Source organism: Guillardia theta (genome assembly GCF_000315625.1).
Source record: "Guillardia theta CCMP2712 unplaced genomic scaffold GUITHscaffold_15, whole genome shotgun sequence".
Taxonomy (NCBI): domain Eukaryota; class Cryptophyceae; order Pyrenomonadales; family Geminigeraceae; genus Guillardia; species Guillardia theta.
Window position 1 is genome coordinate 713,525 of NW_005434659.1, and position 11,848 is coordinate 725,372.

At 55.4% G+C, this 11,848-nt stretch overlaps 4 protein-coding genes across 4 annotated transcripts; 2 read left to right on the forward strand and 2 right to left on the reverse strand.

Moving 5' to 3' along the window:
- Positions 1 to 391: 391 nt before the first annotated feature.
- On the reverse strand, positions 392 to 1,915 carry GUITHDRAFT_46943 (hypothetical protein; the record flags this gene model as incomplete). The annotated part of the gene is made up of 2 exons (XM_005837214.1): positions 392 to 763; positions 842 to 1,915. Coding segments are annotated over 2 exons (1,446 nt in total), but the record flags the coding sequence as incomplete, so codon positions are not given.
- A 2,184-nt stretch (positions 1,916 to 4,099) lies between these two features.
- Positions 4,100 to 5,479, forward strand: GUITHDRAFT_135447 (hypothetical protein; the record flags this gene model as incomplete). The annotated part of the gene is made up of 4 exons (XM_005837215.1): positions 4,100 to 4,892; positions 5,057 to 5,178; positions 5,314 to 5,380; positions 5,466 to 5,479. 4 exons carry the CDS (start codon positions 4,100 to 4,102, stop codon positions 5,477 to 5,479), a joined length of 996 nt encoding a protein of 331 aa, XP_005837272.1.
- A 396-nt stretch (positions 5,480 to 5,875) lies between these two features.
- On the reverse strand, positions 5,876 to 8,584 carry GUITHDRAFT_104103 (hypothetical protein; the record flags this gene model as incomplete). Its single annotated transcript, XM_005837216.1, has 13 exons — positions 5,876 to 6,118; positions 6,284 to 6,332; positions 6,378 to 6,490; positions 6,532 to 6,706; positions 6,756 to 6,989; positions 7,036 to 7,115; positions 7,166 to 7,240; positions 7,285 to 7,389; positions 7,436 to 7,486; positions 7,530 to 7,616; positions 7,676 to 7,834; positions 7,877 to 7,977; positions 8,020 to 8,584. The coding sequence occupies 13 exons, from the start codon at positions 8,582 to 8,584 to the stop codon at positions 5,876 to 5,878; spliced, it is 2,037 nt and encodes a 678-aa protein (XP_005837273.1).
- A 1,187-nt stretch (positions 8,585 to 9,771) lies between these two features.
- On the forward strand, positions 9,772 to 11,729 carry GUITHDRAFT_104105 (hypothetical protein; the record flags this gene model as incomplete). Its single annotated transcript, XM_005837217.1, has 11 exons — positions 9,772 to 10,005; positions 10,185 to 10,249; positions 10,317 to 10,377; positions 10,422 to 10,540; positions 10,680 to 10,731; positions 10,877 to 10,910; positions 11,010 to 11,047; positions 11,226 to 11,282; positions 11,326 to 11,370; positions 11,420 to 11,500; positions 11,625 to 11,729. 11 exons carry the CDS (start codon positions 9,772 to 9,774, stop codon positions 11,727 to 11,729), a joined length of 891 nt encoding a protein of 296 aa, XP_005837274.1.
- Between the last annotated feature and the right edge of the window lie 119 nt (positions 11,730 to 11,848).

The following is an 11,848-nucleotide window of genomic DNA, read 5'->3' on the forward strand; positions in this document are numbered from 1 at the left end:
TCGCACTTCTCCCCCTCTGCGCTTTCACCATCGCCCCCCTGGCCATCCCGATGCCGTCATTCTTTTACTGATTGAGAACCTTGTGAATGGTCACCCACCCCTCAATTAGACAACCAACAGACGTGTGACCCCGTACTCAATAACTTTGACAAAAGTACCCTGATATGGGGGAAGGAGAAGAAAGGCGAGGAGAAGGAGATGACAAGGATGAGCAGGAGCAGGAGCAGGAGCAGGAGCAGGAGGAGCAGAGCAAGAAGAGGAAGGAACAGAGGGCGGAGAAAGACAAGGAAGAGGGAGAGAGGGAGGAGGAAGAGGGGGAGGAGGAAGAGAGGAAGAAGGAAGAGAGGGAGGAGGAGTATCCAAGTGGTCGCACCAGCACAGGACGCGTCTGCCCGACTCTGTAGGCGCGATCGACCGCCTGCGCGTCAGTCGCAGGATTCCAGGAGGGATCGTAGATGATGACCCGGTCCGCTCCCGTCAGGGTCAGGCCCACCCCTCCTACCCCAGTCGTGAGGAAGAGGACCTTGACAGACTCCTTGCTGTTGAACTTCTTGACGATCCTCTCCCTGTCCGCCAGCTTGTTCACCTGCCCGTCGAGAAAGAGCGAGCTGATCTTGAGCGTGTCCGTGCAGGACCGCAGCAGCCGGAGCATCCTCGACGACTGGCTGAAGACCAGCGTCTTGTGCCCTCCCCTCTCGAGCTCCTGCAGCAGGTGGAGCACAAACAGCATCTTGCTGGAGGCTACAGCAGCCCCGATCAGCTCCTTGGCCGCGGACGCAGGGAGAGCGTCCTGTGTGATGACGTGCTCCTGCTTCTTCCACGTCTCCAGCATCCTGCGTACAGAGAATGTATCCTCCTCCAGAGTCTCAGCCTCCTGCTCCTCGTCTGCCTCCCGCAGGGCCTCAAGGGAGCTCACTTCGGTAGCCTTCTGCAGGAGGTAAGGATGATCGCAAATCTTCTTGAGGACCGTCAGAGCTGCCAGGGGAGAGCGCGAGCTGCTGAGGGCTGCATGGACCACGTCGGAATCGAGGAACTGGCGGTAGACATGCTTCTGGAAGGACGTGGGCTCGAGCCACACGATCCACTCCTTCTTTGACACCTCCAGCCCGACCTGGATCCGAGCTCCTCCCTGCTCCTCAGGCCTCTCCTCTTCCCCTCCCACCTTCTTGTCTTTGTTGAAGACGTCGGCCTTGGTCCTCGCCAGCTGATACGGCATGAAGATGTCCCGCAACTCCCTCGCCCTCCTCTCCCCCAGCTGCTTCTCGGATGCTGCCGCAGACTTGTCATGTCCGTCTGCGATAGGACGGGAATAGTGAGCCTTGAACTCCTGCTGGGGGGGGAGGAGGCCAGGGACCGCAAAGTCCAGCAGGGCCCAAAGCTCGTCGAGGTTGTTCTGGACGGGGGTCCCAGTGAGGAGCAGGCGATGGTCAGCTGGGATTGTCCTGAGCTTCTTCGAAGTCTGGATCGACGGATTTTTCAGCTTGTGCCCCTCGTCGCAAACCACGTAGTCCCAATTCACCCTCGCCAGCTTCTCCGCTTGCGAGGAGGCCAGGCCGTAGGAGGTGAGAAGGACGCCCCCTCTCTTGTACACGGACTTGAGATTGTCGTCCCTCTCCCTCGTGTTGGCGCCGTGGAAGAGGAGGGGACTCACGTCCTTGCAGAACTTGCGGAACTCTCCCTCCCACACGGACAGCACAGAGACAGGGCAGACGATCAGAACGTGAGAGACCTGCTGCCCTTCAAAGCAGCCTCCTAGGAAGGTGATGGTCTGACAGGTCTTCCCCAGCCCCATCTCGTCCCCTAGGATCCCTCCTGCTCCTCTCTGGTGCAGCTCCCACAGCCATGCGACGCCCTCGCGCTGGTAAGGCAGCAGCCTCTCGTACGACTGCTTGCTGAGCGAGAAGGGCTCGGACCCCTCCAGCTCGTACCTTTCGTCCTCTCCGTCATAGCGCCAACCCTGCTGTGCTGTGACTCCCAGCCCCTCTCTGATGGCGGCCTTGCTCTGCCTCCTGCTCTGTCTCCTCACTTCCAGTAGGTTCTGAATCTTGGTGATCTTCTTTCGAAGCTTACTGTCCATATCCCACAGAGAGAACGCTTGCTGGTAGAACGAGAGAGCGTTTCTCAGGTCTCCTTCCCTCTCACAGCTCTGAGCCTCTTTGATGAGGTCGTTGTACGCTGTTCGAACTGCTTTGCAAGGTTTGTTCTCCTCCTTCTCTTCCTGCTGGCAAGGCGAGTTCGGGTCCCTGTTTTCGTCTCCCAGCTTGAACCTGGGGTTCAACTCCTGACGGGCAGAAGGGCTTTCATGTTCATCATCATAATTGTCGTCAGTTCCTTGATCAACGTCGTTCCTCGATGACATTGAGGGTTGGACCTGTTTCTGGCCCAATGGCGACCTCCCTGAGTCACAGAGTTCGCCACTGCTGTCCGGCTTGTAGCTGAGGCTCAGTCTACTCATACTTTCAATGAATTCACCACCATCTGCGTTTCGATCTCCGCATGATCTTGCAAGCTCGTTGCTGCAGGGATGATCTGCAAGCTGGTTTTCACCTTCACAATCTCTGACTTCGAAATCAGCTTCATCAGGCTTCTCATACAATCCTCCATCTTCGCGCTCATCTTCAGCGCTCTCGTCTTCTGATGATGATGTGTTTCCCCCAGCCTGATATGTTCGAGAAGGGAGGAAAGATAGAAGGTTGATCTCCTCCTCCTCCTCCTCCTCCTCCTCCTCCTCCTCCTCCTCCTCCTCCTCCTCCTCCTCTCGCTCTTCTTGCCATCTTGGTGCCATAGTTTGAATCGGCGTGGCAAGAAAAAAAAGCAAAACAAAAGAATAAATTGACTGTAAAACAAATCTTTTTCTTTTGTCAGAGGATCGTAGAGGACCCCACCCCATATAAGACCATTTGACCCGTAGGGTCCCCCAAAGACCCCCCATGAAGAGATGAAATATGGCATCATCGTACCCCTCACATGACTACCCACCCAATTGAGATAGCCTGTACCTCCAACCACCCCTCATTCAAGGTCACTCTGAGTGTTACCAGAGTGAAGGTATTAGTTAAGTTTGGGGGACAGCAGTCGGCAGGATTAGGTTTGGTTCTCGCTGTCTTTTCCCTTCTCGCCGTTTGGCCTGTGCGACAGTGTCAGGGTCAAGCCTCCTCGACTCTCCTGATTGTCCTCGTACTGATTTTTAACTTAACTTTGAGTAAAGTGTTACCAGTCACTGAGTACCCCTGTTTACTTTAACAACCAGGTTGGGGTACTTGGGAACGATGTATCGAAGGGGTGGGGTAGAAGAATAGACATGTCAATGACTTCAGGGGTAGCGAAACAAAAAGGGATTTGTTCCTTGGACATTAGGGTGGGGTACTAATTGAAGGGGTGGTGAGAAATGGACACTCCTTGTGTGTAGGTAGGGTAGGGTGTTAGACGCTCGTTGGATGGTGGTGGGGTATAAATAGAGATAGTAGGGGGGTGGGGTGATAGTGGTATGGGGAGAATGGTCGAAATGGCATGTATGACCCCTAGGAAGGCAAGAGAGGAGGGGAGGAAGGAGATAGACGGAGAGGAAGACAATGTTGAGAAGATTATCCCTCTTGCTGAGGACCATGTGAACGTTTCTGAGTCGAGGTTGAGACTGGCATGAGAGAGAGTTAGGTTCTCGTGGTTATCTGACTGGACGGATGTATGAAACTTGCAGAGGAGCCGAGGGAATGGTACGCTAAGACGCACAGGGATGTCCCATGTTTCTTGTATGTCATGATAAGAATGTTGGTTGATCTTAATATTGCGAGGATAACAGAAGAGGAGAGTATCAGTTTGCAGCAAGTCACCCAGGTTATCAGTGTCCTGTATGAGGGAAGGAACGACTAATAGGGAGGAGAATGAGGAGAGATGGCAGGGAACTTGTTGGTGAGGAAGACACTGATCCACGCTAAGGAAGATTGAGACAGTTGGAAAGTTTGATAGCACGCGGGTAGAGTATTCTAGTTCCCACAAAGAAGATTTTATTTCAAAGCAGTAGTATCGCTCTACATACCAACCAGCATCTTCGTTCCACTTCACTCACTCTTGTGCTTCGTGCAGGAGGTAGTTGGGGGAGATGGCTACCAAGAAGGATAACTCACAGAGCTTGCGGGTTCATTTCGGGGGGCTGGATGACGAGTACGAGGTAACGAAGCAGCTGGGAGAGGGAGCGTACGGCGTGGTAGCAGCAGCAAGACACAAGGCCACCAACACCAAAGTTGCCATCAAGAAGATCAAGGATGCCGTGGAGGACAAGGACCAGGGGAAGCTGCTGCTGCGAGAACTGAAACTTTTGCGCCACTTCCGCGGCCACGAGAACATAATCTGCATCAAGGACATCATCGAGAGACCGGAAGGCAAGAGCAAGTTCAAGGACATCTTCATAGTCACCGACCTGATGGATACTGACCTGCACAAGATCATCCGGTCCTCCCAGCCCCTGTCGGATGATCATGTACGATACTTCGTCTACCAGATCGTGCGAGGGCTCAAGTTCATTCACTCTGCCAACGTGATGCATCGCGACCTGAAGCCGAACAACCTCCTTGTCAACGCCAACTGCGATCTCAAGATCTGCGACCTCGGCCTCGCACGCCTCTCTGCCGAGCTGGAAAACTCCTTCTCCATGACAGTCTATGTGGTCACCCGATGGTACCGCGCCCCTGAGCTCCTGCTGGGGAAGCGAGATTACGACAAGTCCATCGACATGTGGGCTGTTGGGTGCATCCTAGCAGAGCTGCTCGGACGAAAGGCTCTGTTTCCCGGAAGAGACTACGTGGACATGCTCAAACGGCAGATCGCTAAGATAGGAAATCCCCCCATTGAGGATCAGCAACACGTCTCTGAGAAGGCGAAGAATTTTCTTGCAGGTCATTCTCATCTTCCTGCATGCTTCAGCTCTTTTGTAGTTCTATTCACCTCCTCCATCCTGCTCCCAGGATCTGTTCTTCATTCACTCCCCCTCCCCCTTCTCTCCAACCCTTCTGTCCTCGCTTCCCTACTTAGTGATGAGGTGATGAAATTCATGGTGCAGGTTTTCCCAAGGAAACTCCACCGGGATGGAAGCACGAGTTCCCTAACGCCTCCTCTCAAGCTCTCGACCTCCTCGACAGTCTCCTCCAATTTAACCCGAGAAAACGGCTGACAGCAGCACAGGTTGCATTTCCTTCTGCTGTAGAATCCTCCTCCTCCCTCCTCCTCCTTCTCCTCCCCCTTCTCCTCCTCCTCCTCCTCTTCCTCCTCTGCCCCTGCTAATCGATCTTTTTGTTTTGCATGTTGATGTAACTGCAGGCATTGTCACATCCTTACATGGCAGAACTGCACGATCCTACCGACGAGCCCGAATGCGACCAGGTTGGTGTGGAGGAGGAAGAGGAGGAGGAGGAGGAGGAGGAGGAAGAGGAAGAGGAGGAGGAAGCGGCACGAGGGCTGACGATGCACAGGAGTTCGACTTTGAGTATGAGAAGAAAGATAACCTCAGCGACGCAAATATCCGGGACCTTGTGTTCCAGGAGATCAAACAGTACTCGCATCCTGGCGCTAAGGTAGACCTGAGTGATGACGTGGCGGAGGTGCTAAGGGTCTGCAGGCCAAGGGGCGGACATAGGCTCAGGTCCATGCGTGAGAGCCATCTGATATGACAAGCCGGGAATGAGTTGCAACATATTGTTTTTTTGAGCAGCACATGAAGAATTGCAATCTTGACGGGATGAGCGATACCACATGAGGAGGAGAGTTTTGAGGGACTGAAATATGAAGAGTGTGAGAAGGGAGGGAGGGTGTTCAGCAGTTCAGGGAGGATATTTGGAGGAGAAGCAGCAACACAATGTTTTGATCGAGTTTTCTTCTCTCTTCATTTCGACGGAACTCGTTTGATGCTCATCGAACGTCTCGCCAGCCCTGCCACCAGGTTGCCAGCTGAACTGACGCGTGAGAAGCTGAAAGAAGCTCTAGAGCTCGACCGAGACATCCCGCTGGGTGCACGTGAGAAACTTCCTCGCGAGAAGCTCTGCGGAGGAGGGCGAAATGCAGCCGCCTTGAGCTCCTTCGAGACATGCACGTCCGGCATAAATCGGAGGAGAAAATTCTCCAGAGTCTGAGGTATAAGAAGGTCAATCGCGCAAGAGGACAGAAGGGTGAGCTGGGGAAGAAGGGGAAGAAAGCGATGTCAGCACGGCAGGAGATGCAAAGGAGGAGAGTGGAATGGGACAGTGCGAGTGCCGTACAGGGGAGGAGGAGGAGGAGGAGGAGGAGGAGGCACCTCTGGGAAGTTGATCTTGTTTGGGTATCCAGTATGGTGATCTGCCAGCCTGTAGTTGCAAGTCAGGGAGGAGCTCTGAGCGAGCAGGAGAGACCGGAAGAGAAGCTCAGCGTACTCGTCGTAGGTCAGACAGGCGTCAAGGTTGCGCTTGTTGCCCTCTACCTGCTCGTAGCTGTCGTAGAGGGAGCTGTGGTAGAGGCGGACAACCTTGAAGGGAGTCAGGGGGGGCGAGCAACGGCAGGAGGGACCTCAGGAAACTCGCTGCTGCTAACAATCACGTTGTCCTTGAGCCAGAGCTCGAGCACCTCGCAAAGGTAGAGGAAGTCTCGGCCCCTCGCCTTGCTCTCCTCTTGGAATCGCTTCCTCATGCGGGGCTCGAAGGCCTTGGTCACTACCTTGCAGACAGGGTCGTCCAACTTCTTGCTGACGTCAACATGTCAGCGATCCTGCCGACAAGCCGCACAAGACGTACGGAAGGTCATCCTTGCTCTCCCTGCCGGCCAAGGGAAGGATGTAGTGGGTCAGCAGCTGGGCGAGTCGGTCGCTCACTCGCAGAGCATGCGGGATCTTGAAGTTGGCGAGGCGGACGAGAGCCTCTTGGAACTGACGGTAGATCATCTTCCTCTTGCGATTCGCCTCTCCGATAGTGCTGCCGGCCGTCGGGTCGATCTGCATAAAGATGCGATCGATCTCTGCCAAGTTCAACCTGCAGCATCGTCAGACCTCGCGACTCGCTCCACGGCCTCCCCTACTTGTTGTCTGGCAGTCGACAGTCTTTGGCAAACTTCCAAAAGTCGATCATCTTCATCGCAAACGAGTTCTCCACCTCTTGCTGCTTCATTGTGTCAGCGCAGCAACACGTTCTCGTTCCATCTCCCTCACCTCCTTGCTGTTGGTCATCTTCGTCGCGATGCTCGAGCTGCTTCCTTGAGATGTGGTTTTAAAGCTTCCCAAGGGCTGCCATGACGAAATGAGAGAGCGAAGACATGGCAGGGTCCAACCTTGGCTTCTTCTATCTGCGAGTAGGAGCGGAAAATCTGCTTCAGCTCCGTCGCGTGCTTCACAAACAGATTCTTGATCTTTCTCAGCTCGAGCTCAGGGTTGCTCTACGATCTCCATCACACCAAGGAAGCAAGTCACCAACACACTCACGTCATCCTCGAGAAGGTCGGAGATGTAGAGGATGAAGTCATGAGAGGTGCTCTGGACGGGACCGTCAAGCTCGTCTGCTGGTATCACAAGTCACCTTGATCTTCTTGTCCGGCAGCTTGTCTTGGGCTACACTGCCCGCGTACGTTCTTCCATCAGGATACAAGTACTTGCCGAAGCCATCCTGATAGGCACACAAGAATGAAATGATAGTCCGAAAGCTGCAAGAGAGATTCTGCGTACCTTGTGGTTCTCGTTCCATCCTCCCTCATAGACGGTTCCATCTGCGTATTCAAATCGTCCTTGCCCGTGTCGCTTCCCCTTCTCGAATTGACCCACGTATCGGTTGAACGTCTGGAAGTTGATGCTGTTCGTTCCCTCCATGATCCAGATGTGCTCCCCCTGCGCCATGTCAGACCCCTTGCTCGCTGCTCGTCGCCCTACCTGCCCATGCTGCTTCCCGTCCTCCCATTCCCCCGTGTAGATCTCGTTTGAGTTCCAGATCATCTGCCCGCGCCCGTGCGGGTACCCGTCCTTCCAGTAGCCTACAGGGCTTCAGCTGCCCCCCTTGAGCCTCTGCCTCCTACCTGTATACTGGTTGCCGGACTTGTACAACATGGTCCCCCGTCCATGTCGCAGGTTATTCCTCCACTCACCGTCGTACCTCTGCTTGCCGTCGCTGTCGTAGGACAGCACACCATGCCCGTGCCGCTTGCCGTACCTCCACTCCCCATCATACGTGGTCACCGCGCTCTCATCCAGCTCGTTGGCGTCGGTCATGACAAGCTTCCCCTTGCCGTGCCTGTACCCGTCCAGCATCTCTCCGTCATACGCGTGGCCCCCCGGCCATCGCAGCTGCCCCTTCCCCACCAGCTTCGCGTGGTCGAACGGTCCTCTGTACGTGGTTCCATCCTTCCACTGCAGGCTCCCACTCCCGTGCATCAGTCCCTGCTTCCACTCCCCCTCGTACGACAACCCCTGATGCAACGACGCCTTGCCGTTGCCTGACATGCGTCCCTCGTCGTCTTTCTCGCCCTCATAGTCCACGAGGACAGTCTTGGACAGCATCTCGCTCACCTCGACCGAGCTTCTTGGAGGGTTCAAGGGAGGAGGAGAGTCTACCTGCATGCTGCTGGAAAGTATGCTCTGCATTCTGTCGAAGCTCCATCCTGTGCTTTTGATTCCGTAAAGCCTTTCTTCCTCTCTCCTCGCCCGAGCCCTAACCCTTCCAGCTCTGCCTCGCACCACTCGTTGGATAGTTAAGGCACATGTTTCTTCCGTGTTCTGCTCTTCTTCGGCATCATTTTCTGACGTCGCCATCTAGCGAAGCTGACGGTGATCCCACCTGGATGCCTGACACTCCCAGACACAAACTACCGTGATCTTGCTCCTGCTCCTGCTCCTGCTCCTGCTCCTGCTCCTGCTCCTGCTCGTGCTCGTGCTCGTGCTCGTGCTCGTGCTCGTGCTCGTGCTCGTGCTCGTGCTCGTGCTCCTGCTCGTGCTCCTGCTCCTGCTCCTGCTCCTGCTCCTGCTCGTGCTCCTGCTCGTGCTCCTGCTCGTGCTCCTGCTCCTGCTCGTGCTCCTGCTCGTGCTCCTGCTCGTGCTCCTGCTCGTGCTCCTGCTCCTGCTCCTGCTCCTGCTCCTGCTCTAATGATTGGTCGGCAGCCCACAGCCGTTGAACCTCTACCCCCTCTCCCTGGTACCCTGGAGCCGCCATATTGATACCACCCCTCCCTCCCCTTTTGAGTTCCTCGGGCCTACCGTGACTCCGACCCGGGGCCGATTACTAGAATCTTTACTCAAATAATGGCCTGTTGCCCCTCATTCAGCCCTCCGTTAACATTCCCTGTCGAGATCCTGGTTGAGATCAGTGTCGAGATGGTCGAGATCCGCCCCGACATGGTGTGCTGTCACTGGCGCGAGACGATGAGAGGGAGGGGAATGAGGAGGTGAAGAGAGAGGAGACAGAGCAGAGCTGTACCTCAGACACGAGCATGCGTGCCAGCAATCAAGATCAGGGCAGCTGACCCTACCTCCTGCCAGCTTCTCCTAGCTCCTCACCCATCCCTTTCCATGCTCCTCTTTCTTACCGCCTGCATTCTCGGGAACCATGCTGGTCTCTCCGCAACGAGCACCCACTGCTACGACCCGCCAGGCTTGAAGGGGAAGATGGGTGTCAAGTCGCTGGTTTCATGCTCCATATCCAGCAGCACTGAGCCATTGAGGATCAAATCGCTCTTCCCACCTGACCCCCCCGACAGTCTCCCGCCATTCATCATACACATAAGGAGCGAATCCTCCAAGAAGAAGCTGTCAGAGGTAAGTTTGATGTCTCTGACATGCTATGGGCTAAGAGCAGCAACAAGGTCATCATGGAGGAAACAGGCATGGACGGAAAACTTGTGAAAGAGCTCGTCAAGTTTGGAGCTGTCTACACCGGTCCTCCGCAAGATGCCATGGACAAGAAGCAGTCACCGGTCAAAGCTGTTCGAACCATGCAGGATGTGGAGCTGCTTCCTGGGTCTTATGTCAGAGTGCACGCCCAACCAAAAAGATGTCTGTCTGTCTACAAGGTAGCGCACAAGAACAGCTAAGATGATGACGATCATGATCGAGAAGGAGAAGGAGAAGAAGCAACAATGAGGAGGAGGTGGTGATAGGATCCACAACGCAGAGAAGAAGAACAAAATGACGACTGAGCTAGCTTCGCCTGACGCCCACAAGTGTGATCGACTCTCACAGCATGACTCAGATTGACTGGAGCGCGAGAGTTATCCGCGAGAGCCAAGACTTCATCGTCATTGACAAGCCCCCAGGGTGAGTCCAGCTCGGCATCCAGCGCTTCCCACGTGCCGGGGATGACGTTCAAGTCTCGATGTGACAGGGTGCCAAGTTTGACAACCATCGACAACGGCGTGGAGTGTGTGATGTCACAAGTGGAGAAGGTCTGAGGGGCGAGGAGAGGAGTAGCGATGAGGGTGTACGGCAGATGAGAAATATCAGCCTGATGCCAACCAGCCGCCTCGACGTCTGCACAGCTGGAGTGTTGATCTTCGCCAAGACAAGAGACTTCTGCTTGAAGACCAACAAGGCGATGAGTGAGAGGCGGTAAGGACGGGCGCTGTGGAGGAGGAGGACGCTAGGAGGAGCATGACAGAGAGATAAGATGGTAGAGCACCCGACGGCCTGTGAGGACAAGAGCTGAGGCGGGCCATCCTCGTCGTCTCGCTCACTTGCTTCCTGGCAGGTGTGACAAGGTCTACCTGCTGCTGAGCGAGAGAGAGTTGCCGAGAGGAGAAGTGCGTCATCTTTTCTGTCGGTGATCATCCTGAAGCCGCATCCCCGTCTTCGCCTCCTCCTTGCTGCTTCTCCTCACCGGGGGGGTACGGCAGGAAGAGGAGCGGACACAAGAACTCTCGTCCCACGCTTCTCCGAGCATGGCAGGACTTGAGGAGCAGGCAAGACCTGCAGGAGGAGGGTAAGGCTGGCGGCTCGTCTACTAGAGAGATCTCGGAGCTCGTCTTCTCCTCTCATCGCTTGCCTGGGTCTTGTAGCTCGCTTTGATAGTCTCCGTCAGGCTGGCAAGATGCCGTGCTAGAGATTCTGGACTGCCGGGTAAGCCGCTGAGCTCAGACACTCAGAGGAGGAGGAAGATTGCGATGATGGATCAAGATGATGATGATCTTGACGATGTGATATCGTGTTGTTGTCATTATCTTGTAGTTTGTACTGATGATGACAATGATCCGGCTGGTGGTGATGACGACAACAACCCTGATGCTGATGGGGTCAGTGTCTGCTTACCTTTCTGCAGCCGTTTGATCTCAAGCAGCAGGGAGGACGCAGAAAGGTTGTCTGTCTCCTCGCTGTCTCGCAGATGAACAAGCATGCAGGTCTTCGAGTACTCCGTCCGGCTCATCACAGGGAGGACACACCAGGTCAGGAGATGTGGAGAGCAGCAGGGTCATGACAGGGAGGACGTCGCAGATTCGCCTGCAGTTTGCGGCTCTAGGAGCTCCCGTGCTCGGAGACACGCGGTACACGCCAGCAGCTGGGCTTTTGTTTCAGGTCTAGTCCGCCTGCTGTCTCCCTGCTCCTCCTCTCACTCGTGTCTGTCTTGCTCTGCTGCCTCGCTTCTATCCGCCTCCTCGCGGCTTCTCCTCTCGTCGCGTCAAGGCTGATCTCTGAGCAGAGCGTCGACGATGCGATTGGAGACGGCAGCCGCGTGTTTGGGCCTGACCCCGACGTGATCTTCCTGCAGGCAAGACGAGAAGGCGCGGGGAGGGGGAGGAGCTGAGAAGAGTAACAGGCGCATCGGGTGACGATAGAGGGGGAGGAGAGTTTATCGTTCGAGGTGCGAGGAGGCGAGGGGTCTTGTCGCCTTGACCCGAAGATCAGGCGGGAGCACCTTGGTGG